Raw genomic sequence first — 17,665 nt, forward strand, 5'->3', positions numbered from 1 at the left:
CTGTCAGAAACCAGACAAAAATGTTTATATCACAAATAATCATTGCTTTTCGCGTAAATTAAATGTTAAAATTTCCAAGAGGTAGGTGGCTGGCGGAAGCTGGCTTGAATATTTAATTTAATCGAAAAGCAATGTTTATTTCTGAAATACACATTTTTTTCTGTTTACGGGCAACTGTAAATGTATTCTGAGTTAAATAAATTACATACACTCTTCTTTTTTGTCAAATAATTTAATTAAAAAATTGTTTTTGGACACCCTGTACAAATAATTATATAAATTTTTATATTATTGAATAAATAATTGAATGACCTTTCAAATGAGCTATCGCATGTCCCCTATTCTCATTTAAAAAAATCATCGATTACGTCATCGCGCCCAGGAGGATGACGTCACTAGTATGACATATATGCCAAAATATCGTAATTTAAAAATAAAATCGACCTCTTTCGGGATTTTTCCTTAACCCTGGATTGCTACACTTATTTTCTAAACTCAATCTGCTACATCGAGGTACAGTGGACCCCAAATAAAATCGACCTAAAATATTTATATATGTATGTTTTAAGAACTTATGACAAAAACAATCTTAAGATAACATGCTAAGAATTTATTTTGTATACAAAAATATTTTATTATATTATTATTCACAAGTTTATTTTAATATTTTCTACACCTACTACTGCAAATTGGTGTAACTTACAAACAAGGTTGGGGTACAAGTGTACCCCAGGCAGCATTCCAGAGTTCAAGTCGCCTTTTTACGAAATAACGAATTTATTCCTTTCACTTGCATCGTACTGTATACACAAATATATGAGTGTTCAAAATTTAAAACTTTATTGTTTATTTATGACGCATAACGTAAAAAGTGAAATTATGTATAGGTTATATCATTAGCTACCATCCGTAAAAGTTTCAAGTTTCTACATTGTAAAAAACAAGAGAATTTAGGCCTTTTTCCATTAAAATCGTTTTTTTTTTATTTAAACAATAAACATAAACAAAAATTTTTTGTTGTCTATTCGTGTATTGTCACCGCGAATGCATATGTCTGCAAATTTTCATTCATTTGCATGGAAGAAAAGGTGGTCAAATTAACATCCAAAGATTTGACGCAATCTATTGAACTAAATAAAAATCTATTGACCTTTAAAAAAGGGCGATCTAAGTATATGCGAGAATTGGCGAGCATTAACAATGCTGAGTTCCCCATCCAAAATAATGTCCAAGATCATATTAAACAGACTGAAGCCAGAGCTAGACAAGAAACTAAACAACCAAGCGGGCTTTCGCGCCAAACACTCCACTATAGACAAAATTTTTACTCTAAGAATTATTTTGGAACAAGCTAGCGAATGGCAGAGAAATATAAATATATTGTTTATTAACTTTAAAAAGGTCTTCAATAGTATAAACAGAGAACAACTGTGGAAGATTTTGATACTACTACTACTACCCATAATAGATGACTACCCATAAAATACATCAACCTGATCAGATTAGTCTACAAGGGATACATAGCCAGACTGGAATGTGCGGAAGAAACGGTAGAAGATATAGCTATACACAACGCAGATAAACAGGAATAGTCTAAGAGCTGGGAGCGGATTTTGTGCGTGATAAGTAATATGGAAAAACTATACGGGGATATGTTGAATTAGTTGTGTACATGACTTTCGCCAATGGCCGGAAACCAGAGTGGGGGCCGAGGGTAGTTATAAGGGGTCAAAGTCGCGGTTTTTATTATTTTTTTTATGACGCTCATGATCGAGATAGTGCACCAAAATTTGGAAATAAGTAGGTCATGACGTACCTAAGTAACATCTCTAGGGGCGCAACGCTGCGTGGCCGACAAAGGGGTGGGGGGTAGGGGTGAATATAAAAAATATAAGGTTCTTTTTGCGACGTTCGTGATTGAGATAGTACACCAAAATTTGGATATAAGTAGTCCATGACATAAGTAAGTAAAATCCCCAGACCCGGAAACCAGAGTGGGGGAGGAAGGTAGTTATAAGGGGTCAAATTCCCGTTTTTTATTATTTTTTTTGTGACGCTCATGATCGAAATAGTGCATCAAAATTTGGGAATAAGTAGGTCATGACATAACTAAGTAAAATCTCCAGGAGTGGAACGCTGCGTGGCCGACAAAAGGGTGGGGCAGGGGTGAATATAAAAAAATGTAAGGGGTTTTTTGCGACGTTCGTGATTGAGATAGTGCACCAAAATTTGGGAATAAGTAGACCATCACATAACTAAGTAATATCCCCAGAGGCGGAAACCAGAGTGGCGGACGAGGGTAGTTATAAGGGGTAAAATTCGCAGTTTTTATTTTTTTTTGTGGCGCTCACGATAGAGATGGTGCACCAAAATTTGGGAATAAGTAGATCATGACATTACTAAGCAAAAACTCCAGGGAAGGAACGCTACGTGGACGACTTTGGCCCCTTAAAACTGCCCTCATCGCCAACTCTGGTTTCCGGCTCTGGGGATTTTACTTAGCTAAGTCATGCTCTACTTATTCCCAAATTTTGGTGCACTATATTTTTTGCATTCACCCCTGCCCCACCCCTTTGTCGGCCACGCAGCGTGCCACCCCTAGCGATTTTACTTAGTTACGTTATGACCTACTTTTCCCAAATTTTGGTGCTCTATCTCGATCATGAGCGCCACAAAAAAAAATAATAAAAACGGCAACTTTGACCCCTTATAACTACCCTCGTCCCCCACTCTGGTTTCCGGCTCTGGGGATTTTACTTAGTAATGTCATGGTCCACTTATTTCCAAATTTTGGTCCACTATCTCAATCACGAACGTCGCAAAAAACCCTTTATATTTTTTATATTCACCTCTACCCCCACTCCTTTGTCGGACACGCAGCGTTCCGCCCCTAGAGATTTTACTTAGTTACGTCATGACCTACTTATTACCAAATTTTGGTGCACTATCTCGATCATGAGCGTCACAAAAAAAAATAATAAAAACCGCGACTTTGACCCCTTATAACTACCCTCGGCCCCAACTCTGGTTTCCGGCCATTGGTGAAAGACTTGTACATAACTAATTCAACATATCCCCGTATAGTTTTTCCATATTACTTATCACGCACAAAATCCGCTTCTATCTCTCCGACTAGAATGATTACTGTCCCTGACATTATTCCTAATCATAACGGATTGGATCATGGAGAAATTAAGCGATAAAAGACTTGCACAATCAGTTTGTAGGAGTTGGGGTTCGCAGACGACATTTGTCTCCTAATATCAACCATATGCAGAAGAAGATCGACAAACTTACAAAACACTCCAATGTAGGGGGGCTTAAAATAAATATAGAAAAACCAGCCAAGGAAATAAAATTAAAATAAATGGAAGACAAATAAAGGAAGTACATAACTTATCATATTAGAGATCAATCATGGAAAGAAGGTACTACTAGATCAGATATAAAAAAAAACCTAAAGGCACAACATGACTCCTTAAAGAAAATGGTCTTATATGGTCTATAACTCCTTAAAGAAAATCTGGAACACACGCGATATATAATTTTGGAGACAGGAATAAACAACTACCAAAATATTACAAACCTTTTTAAATAAATCGTTGAGAAAAATCCTAAAAATATATTGGCTCAACAAAATAAGAAACGCAAAACTATGCAGAGAAAAACTAGACGGAAGAAGATAAAAAGGAAGGCCAGATAATAGCTAGAGAAGAACGGTCACAAAAAATCATTAAATAATTGGCCTGGGATGGAGAGAGGTCAAACAGAGAGCGATGGAAAATATTTTAAAGGAAATTTCAAAGGAATAAAACAGCAGAGGAGCCGCTGATCTCGTCAATCAGCCATCTGCCATCTTTTACTTTTCGCTAAGAAACGCACGACCACCCAGTACTCCATAAGGAAGGAAGGCAGAAGAGAGATATCAAAGAAATAAATTATTTAAAATTTACCTTGCTTACTATTGGGTGATCCATCAGCGGGATTACTTATTTTCAGAGGTTTTACGAACTCCACATCGTCTGTCTCAAAGTCCTCTAGATGTGTCTTCTCGATAAACTCTGCAATAAAATAAAAATAATTAATATACAGTGAAGAGTAAAGAATCTATTATCCGAAATATAATATAAAACGAGAGAAACAAAATAAACTAAAAATATGTTGCTCAGTGTCTACAAACGTAACCCAAAATATCAACAAACTGCGTAGCTATTTCTCTCTCTCTCTCTCTCTCTCTCTCTCTCTCTCTCTCTCTCTCTCTCTCTCTCTCTCTCTCTTTCTCTCTCTTTCTCTCTCTATCTCTCCCTCTCTCTTTCTGCCTCTCTTGTTGTATCTTCATTATTAAGGCTCGGGATCGACACCATAACTTAAAGGCGTTCTTATGCGCAAAAAGTCAAATGTTCCGTATAGAAATATTGAGAATATAAGTGTGTTTACCAATCTATTCTTGTTCTTTTGAGAGATACATCTGTGTTTCCAAACTTATGCAGTTAGCCGACTCATCGCATTTTATGCCATACCAACGCGTCTCAGAAATTCTGCTACACAGTTGTCATCGTCAGTTATACTGGATCCGAGATACTTGAAGCTGTTTACTATCTGATATTCCTGTAACTGGTTTGGTTGCTCAGTTGATTAGTGTTGAATCTATCACCACTATTTTCGTCTTGTCTTTATTATGTTTAGGATCAACTTTAATGCTTTTCAGCTCTTCGAAAGAGGTCTAGCATTTCTTATTCATTTGTTGCTATAAGTGTAGTGCCATCAGCAAATCTTAAATTGGAGATTTTTCTACTAGCCACCGTTACTTCACCTACTTATCATTCTAAACATGATATGTTAACCATAATATTGAGTCAGTGGATAAAATGTATCCTTGTCGAACCCCTCTCTCTCTGCTTGAAAACTTCTGATCTAGTCGCACTGTTGCCATATTGGACTAGTAAAGTCTGTTAATAAGGACCGAAATGACTAGGTTTACAAACAACTTCATACAATATTCTGCACAGTCTCAGAATCAATCAAAAACTATCAGCTATAAATCCATCCAGCTTTTTTTCCACTAACTCATTAACAGTAACAAACAATTAAGTCTTGTAAATGTCATTGAAATATTAATTGTCTTTTCCTCGTTTGAATAAAGCATATTTTATATAGCAATAAATTACTATCAAGTAGTTTTAAGTATATATGTATGTCCGAGGCGTGTGTCAAGTGAGACAATAAAGATAATAGAAAAGCGGAATGACATTTGCATAAGGTTCAAGTTGTGTGTATTTATGCATTCCAACTTTTCCAACGACGATAATCTCTATGTAAATATTATGTGAATGTCGGAAGTTTTTACATGCTTTTTGTAAATAGTTTACCTCTTTTACGGATAATAACTTATATAATATAAGACAAAAATCTATTTTAATTTATTTGTCTTTAACACTAAAAACATAATTAATTTATAACACTTTATTTATTTCACGCTAAAAACATATTTATTAGACTGCATCTCTAAAAATTAATTTCCTGTATTATATGTTTCTCCGCTATTTTGGAATTATATCCGAAGTCTTTCAGCGCAACGTCACCTCGTTTCTTGTGGGTTTCTAGACCCTTCGTGAAGTCAGCACATGTAGATCTTGGAATCTCACACTGTCGATAGTCAAGTATTTCCTAAATAGTCAATTGAAAAGTTACAATAATTTAGTGTTGCATTTTTCAGAGGACACAATTATTTTTTTGATGTGCATGGGGGGGGGGTTACTATAAGCTTAAGTTTAAGTTTATAGGGTTGTTACCCTTCTCCCCGGCCGTCAACTTAGATTTTTTGGTCATTATAACTATTTTAAGTTCATTTACAATAAAATTATATCAGAGCAATTTTATATAGCATTTTTCAACAAAATAATTTCCACTACAAATTTGTTTAATTTTATTTTAAATCAGTTTAATATTTTATTAACATTGCTATATTATTATTAATTTATTATCGACCCATTCCCCCACCACAAGACGCATGGAAAACCACCAATCAAAAGAAATAAAGTTAATTAAGAGCACCGAATGAATTCTAAGATAAACTTGATAATGAAAAGAACAAAACAAACTTAATAGACCTTCTTGCTCTATCAGAAGTGGATTTTAGTGACGACTAAAGCTGAATTAGATGAAGATACGGTCAATACTTGTTCTGCGTTTACATCATCTCAATCCTATGATTCTGTGACTACATATCGTAGAAAGGGCATTGACATTCTTGTCTTGCTCGCGGCATTAGGAAGGAAGCAGTCCAATGTCACTTTTAAGCCTTCAAAAGGGTGCAAGTTGGATCAATAATTATACTGTCCTCCAAGTTTTATATATGGCAACGTCATTACAGAAAATTTGCTGTTTCTCCATGTTTGTTGAGGACGTGACAAAGCATAAGCAGCTTACAAGATCGGTAAACTTAATTAATCAAAATTGTACAGAAATGTTCTGAGCGGAACGGCATTATTTCTTATGGTAGAGGAGCAAAGTATGCTAAATGTGCACTCACTCGAGCGTTATGAGGACCTATTGGGTTGTGATTATTAGGTCCTAAAACCAAAAAAAGTTGAGTACAATTTTTCATTTTAGTGGTCGCTTTCCATTTTTTAATTTAATTTTCCATTTCCAACAATCGTTTTTTCCGATTATAGCGCCATCTATCCATAACTCGAAAAAAATGTGTCGAATAAAAGTTGCTTATTTTTACGCAAAGAATCCAAATCTGCAATAAAAAATGGGGGCTCCCATTTAAGATTTTAAAGTGACCCCCCACCCCACCTCCGTGGGGGTCGTGTTTGGTACCATTCGATAGATTTTTCAAAAATATTGAATAAGTGTATTTTGCAGTTTTTCGATCCGATGTTTATTTTTCGAAATATCGCGGGATTTGTATTTAAAATTTTAAATTTACCCCCCACCGCTCTCCGTGGGGGGTCATGTTTGGTATCTTTCGATAGATTTTTGAAAAATATTGAACACGTAGTTTTTAGTTTTTCGATCTGACGTTCATTTCGCGAAATATTCGCTTTTTTTTGTGAAAATTTTGACTCGCTCATTTCCGTATGCCCCGCTCAAATCGTCAGATTTTTGAAATATTTACTGTTTTGCATGTACTTAACTTACCTTATCTTAATATGACAATTTCGAGTATTTTTAAGGATAGATTTTTTTGTCGCGCCCCCCTGAACGAACTCCCTTGTGTTAAGAGCCAATATAATATGGTAGCGGTACATCTGCAGGGTACCATCTTTCTCCTCATATGATAATTTGACGCGCTCAAGTAACTGCAAAAATCGCCGCTTGGGCTCCCCTACAGTAAGAAAGGTGAGTCATATTTGATTACTGTTGTTGGCGAACTGTTGCTTGCTAGGTTTCGTCTCTTTTTATTTAGGAAATAAAGATGATTCTTTGGACAGCATAAGTTACAAATGATTTGCCAAGACAGCGACCAAAAATACATTTCAATACGGGGACTTTCCCATTGATTTTGTTTTAAAAATACATTTATCATCGCTTTCTCCAACACGAGATGCAGCCCGTTTCCACAGACTCCGGGTTTAACACCAGGTTCAGTAGTAGCTCGGCAAACTCTACGATCCTGAAAATTGGGGTTCGAAAAAGCATCGAAAAATTTCGATAACAATTTAAAGTTTATAAGAAGGCACCAGGATATGATCTAATTACTGGAGAATTACTAAAAAACCTGCCTCGTAAAGCCATAGTCAAATTGACCAACATCATCAATGCTGCATTTAGATTGAGATATGTTCCAAATTTATGGAAAATAGCTGAGGTTATAATGATACCAAAACCAGGAAAATCACCAAATGAAGTGTCTTCATATAGACCATTATCACTTTTACCAGTGATGTCGAAGCTTTTTGAGAAACTTCTGCTAAAAAGAATAAAACCAATAATAGAAGAGAGAAAAAAATGATTCCAAACCACCAATTTGGCTTCAGAAATAAACATTCTACGATTGATCAGGTACACAGAATGACTAACATAATTGAAAAATCATTAGAAGAAAAAAAAGTATGTTCTACAATCTTTTTAGACGTAGCTAAGGCCTTCGACAAAGTTTGGCATGAAGGTTTAGTCTACAAACTCAAAATTCTTATGCCTAAACAATATTCAGAAATTTTACAATCATATATATCTGACAGATATTTCAGAATTAAGCCAGAAGACGTGTACACTGATCTAAAAGAAATCAGAGCAGGAGTCCCTCAAGGAAGCGTATTAGGTCCTGTTCTTTACCTGTTATACACATACGATGTACCTGAAATGGAAAATGATACTATAGCCACATTTGCAGATGACACCGCTATCTTAGCAGTAGGTGATACCAGCGAAGAAGCAGCAGAAAAATTACAGTCGGCAATCAATAAAATACACAACTGGACTAAAAAATGGAAAATCAAATTAATTAATCTAAATCTATTCATGTCAATTTTACAAATAAAAAAATCGAAAACATTCCAATTAGAATAAATGATGCCCAAATACCATATGCATCTTCTGCAAAATATTTAGGTATCACACTTGATGCAAGTCTTCACTGGAAAGTCCACATTAAAAAAAAAAAGGGAAGAATTAGGTATCCGTTACAAAAAAATGTATTGGCTGATGGGAAGAAACTCTGCATTGTCCACATATAACAAAATACTTTTATACAAACAAATACTTAGACCAGTATGGATGTATGGTTGCCAACTCTGGGGCTGTGCCAATTCAAGTAATATTCAGATTATCCAGAGATTCCAGAATAAAGTATTACGGAACATCGTTGATGCTCCTTGGTATATCCGAAATGTCGACCTCCACAAGGATCTTGAGATGGAAGATGTAGACAAAGTTATCAAGAAGATGGCAGGTAGTCACGAACAACGGCTCCATAGTCATGTAAACATCGAGGCCATCCAGCTCCTCGATAATACTGGGCTAGAAAGAAGACTCAAACGAAGAAAACCATTTGAGTTAGTGTAAAGTGTTAGTGTAAAATCAGAGCATAGTGTTGTATTGTGTGTTAGTTTTAGTTTTAAAATTTCATACTTGTTAAAAAAAATTAGAGGACACCATAGGGTTAAGATCTTAGATTATGTATCATGTAGTAATATAAGTTAAAGAAGAACTGATAATTGGTCAACTGATGACCAGATTTCAGTAGTCTAAACACAGCTTGTGTTTAATATAAAAAAAAAATTTAAACTTTCAAAACTCCACCCCGAAATTCTGAAATTAATTTTCTGCAAATGCATGGGAAACTGTGGAATATGTGTGGTTGCTGAAAAGCAGGCCTGAAATGCTGTGCAGTGTGCTTCAAATGTTCTGGTTAAACCTGGAGTAACATCATGGAAATATCAAATTAATATAAGGTAAATTATCGACAATGACACTAATTCTAACTCCCGTTCTTGCGCAAACATTCATCTCTTATATTAAGTTAGATCCTGTACCGCAGACTGGACCATCCAAGAAAATAAAAAAAAAATAGCTGGAAACAACTTTTTGAATATATAATTACGCTCAATACTATCTCTCGACTCTAAATTAGCCGTGGATTGGGCTTAATGGGGATACAACGTAAAAAAACGCGCCTCCAGACTCTACCTCATAGTTGGTCGAGAAAAAGGTCGATAATAAATTAGGAATAAAATACCGGGTGTCCACTTATATTTTCCCCCATTTTAACTGCCTATAACTTCTGAACGGCTAAAGATAGAATATGCGGTTTTCGCTGAAATGTTTCATTTTAGTAAAAGTTTTGTCTGAATGGATTGAATTTTTTATATCGCTTTCAAATACGAAAAGAAAAATGGCGGATTTTTGAAAAAAACATTGTTGACTTTTTTTTAATGGAACACCCAGTATATTTTTTTGTAAATTGATAGAAAGGTCATTCACCTATCCAGCGATATAAAGTTTTTCAAAATCGGTTGGCAAATCACTGAGTAATTAATTTTTAAGATGAGCGGTGCAACGTGGATATCACATACCTAAATAACATAACTAAACAAAATGATATTATTTTATGTGATTTCCACATTGCATCTCTCATTTTAAAAATTATTTGCTCAGTCATTTGACAACCGATTTTTAAAAATTTTATTTCGCTGGATAGGTAAATGACCGTTTTTCAAGCTACAAAAAAATATACTGGGTGTTTCAATAAAAAAAGTCAACAACGTTTTTTTATTCAAAAATCCACCATTTTTATTTAAAAGGGATATAAAAAATGGTCATTTACCCAAAAACTTGAAACAACGGTCAATTACCTATCCAACGATATAAAATTTTGTAAAATCGGTTGTCAAATGACTGAGCAATTAATTTTTAAAATGAGAGATGCAATGTGGAAATCACATACTACATAATATCAATTTGCTTAGTTATGTTATTTAGGTATGTGATATCCACGTTGCACCTATCATTTTAAAAATTAATTACTCAGTGATTTGAAAACAGATTCTGAAAAACTTTATATCGCTGGATAGGTGAATGACCTTTCTTTCAATTTACAAAAAAATATACTGGGTGTTCCATTAAAAAAAAGTCAACAACGTTTTTTTCAAAAATCCGCCATTTTTCTTTTCGTATTTGAAAGCGATATAAAAAATTCAATCCATTCAGACAAAACTTTTACTAAAATAAAACATTTCAGCGAAAACCGCATATTTCTATCTTAAGCCGTTTAGAAGTTATAGGCAGTTAAAATGGGGGAAAATATAAGTGGACACCCGGTATAGTGCAGTCACTGGAGGTGGATATGAGCTATTACCTCCGATTTCGTTGAACCTCCATAGAGTTGCATGAAAATTGGTGAGTGGTTAGAGGATATCTCAAGGAACAAAGGCGACATGGTGCCAACTTGCGGTTTTACCCTGGGGTTGGATGCCACCCCTTCTCGAGGGTGAAAATTATTTTATTGAAAATAACCCCATAATTCGATAGAGGCACAAATTCTAAGCAAAATTTGTTATATAAATTTATTAAAATAAATCAAAACTTTTTGAGTTATTGAAGATCAAAGATTTTAATTTTTCTTGAGAAAAATGCATGTTTTTAACCGATTTTTCATCAATAACTCAAAAACTATAAGTTTTTGCAAAAAAGTTTATATTACCAAAATTGAGGCTAATAAAAAATGAAATAATTCCTTTATTAGAAAAACCTTTTAGTGTTAACTAAAACTGAGTTATAGGTAATTGAATATATATTTTTTTCAGAGAGTAAAAAAATATAAGTATTCAAGCTGAAATAACGGGAAAATAATGCATTTTATAACATAACATAGCATTAAAATTTTTGCACCAAAACTTTTTTAAATTTTTTTTTATTTTTCCAAAAAATGTTATTGTTTTTTTTAATAACTCCGTTTATTCTTAAGATATCAGGTTTATCTAAAAACTGTTTGGAAGTTGATTCTAAGTGCTATTTAATGACGTTGAATTTAATCTTCTATACCCCTCACTTTTTTAAAAATAAAAGGTTAAATGGCCCCGGTTGCATGGTTTTCACAGCGAAATTTAAGATTTAAACTTTTTTATCTCGGTTATTTATTACCCTATGGAAATAGTAAAACAGATAAAATATTTGGCACAGAATAAACTCAAATTTGGGTATTTATCATTTTTTACGTATATTGAGTATTTTTGGAGTTGTTATCAAAAGAATATTAAAATTACAATAATTTTAAAAATTATGATTTTTTTTTTTCAAAAACCTACATTCTAAACCGGTCAAAATTATTGAAATCATTACTTATGCTAATTTAAAGAAGTTTTTGTAAGGATTATTATAAATTTTAATTTTTGTGGAGATGGCGTATGTTTTATTTTTCACTTTTTCCTAAAAAGTTCGAAAGGGTTCTTTTATTTTCATCATAACTTGCTTAATTTTGACGCTATCAACTTGTTCTGAAGCTCATTTAATAGGTATTTCGAAGTACGTTGACAAATTATTAGCAGGTATATTTTATACATTGCATCGTTTTCCCGTTATTTAAGCTTGAATACTTAGATTTGAGTACTCTTCGAAAAAAATACACATTCAATTGCCAATAACTCACTTTTAAGTAACATTAGTTTAGTTTTTTAAGTGAGGAATGTATTCAGTTTTCTATTATCACCAATTTCAGTAATAATAACTATTTTGTAAAAGCTTATAGTTTTTGAGTTATACGTGAAAAACCGATTTAAAACATGCATTTTTTTACGAAATACTAAAATTTTTGGTCTTTAATAACTCAAAAAGTGTTGATTTATATTAATAATTCTGCTTATAATTTGTCCCTCTATCGATTTATGGTTTTATTTTTAATAAAATAATTTTCACCCCCGAGAAGGGGTGGCATCCACCCCCAGGGTAAAAGCGCAAGTTGGCATTATGTCACCTTTGTTCCTTGAGGTATCCTCTAATTACTGACCAATTTTCATGAAAATCGATGGAGGTTCAACGAAATCGGAGGTGAAAACCTTCAGTGACTCCACTAATAGGAAAGTTATCAAAATTATTATGTGAATAAAAAAGTATATGATAGAAAAGAAAGCCTAATGGTTCGTTTTTATAGTGTTCATACGATTATTCAAGAACCCGGTCAACTTCGGAGCGCTGAAGAACCTAGAAAAGTTAATGAAAAAACAAATTCACAGTGAAAATTATTTGTCGAAAAATCCAAAAACCCTCTATAATATTGCTTTGATGCCATTTTATTGTAAAATGACAAGAAAAAAGTTATAAGGTCCAAAAGAAAATTTTCTTATCATATTCACGTAAGTATTATTACATAGCACTTTTTGTAAAGGAAAAGTAGTGATTACATATTACACCGTAGGTAGATGACTTTTTAAATGATGGTTTGCTAACATTCCACTCAGCCAACATTTGACATTACCACGTAGAGATGAAATGCTGGTGTTTTTGCAAACTGGAGCAAATTTCGCCGTTACTTCTTTCAACCCTGTATTGATTTATATACTTTGTCTGTAATTACTTTACTTTTCCTCAGTTTGTTTACGCAGTATGTGCACTAGTGCATACAGCTTTTTAGTTCTCGCAAACAAATGTGACCCAATACCGAACTTCATATATTTTCTCTTGCTAATACTAACCCAAACTCCGTTTCTAAACTCGCGTTACATAACTAAAGATAACAAACAGGTGTGCAGGTTTTTCTCACACTTCCAAACTGATTGGAAACACATTAATTTCGCGGCGAATCCAGTAAAACTGGTAGATAGGTATTTAAAAAACAATAGACAGGTATGTAGCAGACGCTGCTGAATCTTTGCTTGATAGTCCAGGAAAGTAAGAATTTTCTGAGGACTTTGAATAATCCCCGTATCTGATAATTTTTCTACTTATTGCAAACGTATATGAAAAAAACCTACCGAGTTAATGCCAAGAGTCCGGAGCCGTTTTTTATTTATTAATAATTTAGTGTAAAAAACGCGATTTTTTCGATTTTTTGCACTCTATTGAAAAGCTAAATTTATATAGTTGACATAAAATTACATTTTAATTTCCTCAAAAAAGACAAAATGCATGGTTATAACAGCAGATCCAATAAGACGTAAATTGGAGCTGAAAGGTCAGATAATAGAACAAGTGATGGAGTTTAAATACCTAGGCATCACACTATCTAGCTACGGAAGGCTCGAAACAGAAGTGGAAAATCAAGTGAATAGAGCAAACAGAGCCGCAGGTTGCCTGAATGACACAATATGGAGAAATAAAAATATCGGAAAAGAAATGAAAGGCAGAATTTACAAAACAGTCATCAGACTAATAATGACATACGCGGTAGAAACACGACCCGACACAGAGAGGACAAAAGATTGCTCGAAACAGCGGAGATAAAAACCCTTCGAAAAATCGATGGTAAGACTCTATGGGATAGAGCCAGAAGTACAGATATACGACGGAGATGCAAGGTGGACAACATTAATAACTGGGTAAGAAACAGAAGAATAGAATGGAATGACCACATAAGCCAAATGACAACAAATAGGGTAGGCAAGACAGCGAGAGAAGGTTCCCCAATAGGAAGACGATCAGTGGGAAGACCACGAAAACGATGGAACAACAACTTACTAGAGGCACATTGTCTATACAAAAAGAAGAAGAAGAGACGTAAAATTATAAAACTTGGTTGTTTAGATCAAGGATGTCTCAGGGATTTAAGATCACGAAATGATTGAAGCAGGGTCGCTGTATTTAGCCTGCCCTTTTGAAAATTTATCTAGAACAACCACTCAAGCTGTGAAAAAGAAAATATAATGGCATGGAAATCCCTCCAATAACGAGAAAACACTATAAATATATATACTTAATACTATGATTACTTGATATACTTGATGAAAACACTATACAAAATGTGTGTGCTTTGCAGATGATACAACTCTCATAAATACTGACATTAATCAATATAATTTGAAAACTAAAATAGATAGTGATACTCATAAAGCAAAAAACTGGTTTATGCATAATGGTCTCAAGCTAAATGAAGACAACATTCAGAATTTGATGTTTAGTTCCGATCGGAAGTATGTCTTAGGAAATAGTGTTAAACTCTTAGGAATTTTCCTAGGTGATAATTTGGACTGGAGTTCATACAGCTACAACTATATTTTTGATACGCAACTTAGTTTTTATGATCCCTAAAAGTACCCTTAGAATGATCTACTTTGCACTGTTCCATAGCCATTTAAATTACGGAATAACTGTTTGGGGTGGCTCTTGTCACCCAGACAGAATTTTTAAATTACAAAAGAAAGTAGTAAGGATACTTGCAGGTGCAGAGAATAGGGAACACTGTAAACCTTTATTTCAGGAGTTAGGTATGGTATAATGTCATTACATTCACTCTATACATGATCACAACTTAGGGACTTTAAAACAATCCAAGTAAATTTAGTGAAAACACTTCTCTTAGTAAAAGGTATATTATTTAAAAACCCTTAGAAGAGCCACAAATATCACAGGACGTTTTCGGTCTCTAAAAAGAGCATCATCAATGTTACGGGCTTGACATGCTGAGCTACCCAAAAATACAAAGGTTAAAACTTTTTAAATGTTGACTGAATGTCTTACATAGTTAAATTAATTAAGAAATCCAAAGGATGGATATACTCCCTAAGGATAAGGCCCTGGGGCACTATATGACTCCCACGAGGCACGTGGGTTGCTAGGTGAAAATTAAGGGGTTACATAGGTATAGGTCTTGCGGGTAAAAAAGTGACTTTTTAAAAAAATTTTATCTCGAAAACTAAAAATTATTTTTATTTATAATTGGAACATGTAAAAATATAGTACTTAACGTACTCTCAAAAAAAAAATTTCAGCCAAAAATATTAATTTTTGTAGAGTTGACTGCAATTTTTCGACAACAGCCCTTTTTGCGGTGGGCAGAATAACTCAAGTCCAGTCTCATCTGAAATCAAAAAATCAAAAAGTTTCTTGTAGTTTATACCTTTGCCTAGTGAATGAACGAAGGAATTAAAAAAAATGAAATTTGAAGGTTTTACATAAGTAAACACATTTTCGACCCCAATTTTTTTCACATTTTTTCAAAAATGACCATTTTTAAAGCAGTTTTTTTTTTATAAAACAAAAACAACTTCAGCTAATAAAAATTTCTTCGTTCATTCACTAGCCAGAGGTATAAACTACAAGAAACTTTTTGATTTTTTGATTTCAGATGAGACTGGACTTAGTTATGCTCCCTACCGCAAAAAAAGGGCTGTTATCGAAAAATTGCAGTCAACTCTACAAAAATGAATATTTCTAGCTGAAATATTTTTTGAGAGTACCTTAAGTACTATACTTTTACATGTTCAATTATAAATAAAAATAATTTTTAGTTTTCTAGCTAAATTTTTTTTTAAAGTCACTTTTTTTACCCGCAAGACCTATGTAACCCCTTAAGTCTTCACATTGAGAGCGGCCAATGTAACAAAAAAAGAAGAACTTCTGTTGGAGTGAAAGTAAAGAGGACGATAAACTCCAACAGAAGTAAGGAAAAACAAAAGGAACCAGATGAATGCTATTGGAACAAACAATGAAGAGAGAGTGAGGTGGCTTCTACGTTGAGAAGCCGAGGTAATAAAATACTAAGAAAAAGCTGAAGTAATGAAATACATATGAGGATAGAGAGAAAATACTACTTTTTGCAGTAGTACTTGTATGGGGAGATAATGATAAGATGATGAAGTTGAGGAAAGGGGAATTAAAAGGGGTAGAAGTATGAAGAGACAGAGGCAAACTGAATAGAGTTGGCTAGCAAGAGATGCAAGAGAACAACTTGACACTCAAGGATGGATACGGCTCGTTTGCATGCCTGTCGAAGAACAGTAGTTCAAAGTAGATAATGATGACTACAAAAGGTATAGACTAAGATAAGAATAATGTTCTGAAAATAAATAAAGGAGAACAATTGATAAAGAAGAACAAATTAAATAACACTAACAAATCATGGGCGCCAAGAAAAGGTATCTTAGGTATCTTACACTGCTGTCAAATATTAAATATAATAAATCAGTAAATGTGAACCTAAAGGAATAATAAAAATAAATGATACACAAAATAAGTAAATATTTATTAAAAATAACTACCTAGATTTCTGGCATCTAAAGTAAAATTTTGAAATCATTTCCGTCATTCCGTCTGATGTTAGAACGAGTTATGTTTTCTCTCAAAATTTTACTTTAGTTGCCATTCACCGCTCTCAATGTGAAGAAATAATTTTCACCTAGCGTGAACACCTACACCTACGTGCCTCGTGGGAGTTATATAGTGCCCCAGGGCCTTATCCTTAGGGATTAAATCCAGCCTTTAGATTTCTTAATTAATTTAACTATGTAAGACATTCAGTCAACATGTAAAAGGTTTTAACACTGATGATGCTCTTTTTAGAGAGCGAAAACGTCCTGTGATATTTGCGTACCTTCTAAGGGTTTTTAAATAAATATACCTTTTATTAAGAGAAATGTTTTCATTAAATTTACTTGGATTATTTCAAGTCCCGAACAAGGTCTTCTTTTTTGCTTATTTCCCTGGAGTATGAACGTTTGCGTTAGCCGGCTGGCCAGTCAGCTTGTAATGTGCGTAGGCTCAAATTATATTTATTGGTTTAGAATTGGCATACCGCAAAATGCACTTCGTGTAAATATACAGGTTTATACGAGGTCGAGCTGAAAAATGAGCGCTACGAGATGTTTTGTGTAGCAAAGTTGTTTTTATGTTCATAGGACAATAAATTTTTACGTTGTTATGATTGTTTTTGCGATATTTACAACTCAATTCACTTTAAATGACACTTTAAACATTTTCTATTACACTTTAAACAGGTGAATAGGAAACATATCATATAAACTTCAACGAAGTGGTAGAAAAAATATTTTGGTAGAAAAAACTTGGTCACTATAATATCTTAACATTGTTGGAGACATAATATAGTTAAACGCTACGTAAATACAAGAACTTTTTTATTTTATCTGGTATACTAATAATAACAAAGTTTTAACTTTATAGAAACTTTGAAAAAGAATAGTAGTTTGTTGTGTGAAGCAACGCCTACGCCAGTGGCGTAACCAGGATTTTCTTTTGGGGGGGGCCCTCTCAGTTACTTTAGAAATATACC

At 33.7% G+C, this 17,665-nt stretch overlaps 1 protein-coding gene across 3 annotated transcripts in view; it reads right to left on the reverse strand.

The window, feature by feature from the left end:
* Positions 1-17,665, reverse strand: part of LOC114339977 (A disintegrin and metalloproteinase with thrombospondin motifs 9) — a 608,198-nt gene that overhangs the window by 244,045 nt on the left and 346,488 nt on the right. For all 3 annotated transcript variants that reach the window (XM_050655672.1, XM_050655673.1, XM_050655671.1), the window contains exon 4: positions 3,954-4,061. In XM_050655672.1, coding sequence (XP_050511629.1) covers positions 3,954-4,061 — 108 coding nt within the window. The remainder of the gene's footprint in view (positions 1-3,953; positions 4,062-17,665) is intronic.

Source organism: Diabrotica virgifera, chromosome 7, assembly GCF_917563875.1.
Source record: "Diabrotica virgifera virgifera chromosome 7, PGI_DIABVI_V3a".
In the NCBI taxonomy this organism is placed as follows: Eukaryota; Metazoa; Arthropoda; class Insecta; order Coleoptera; family Chrysomelidae; genus Diabrotica; species Diabrotica virgifera.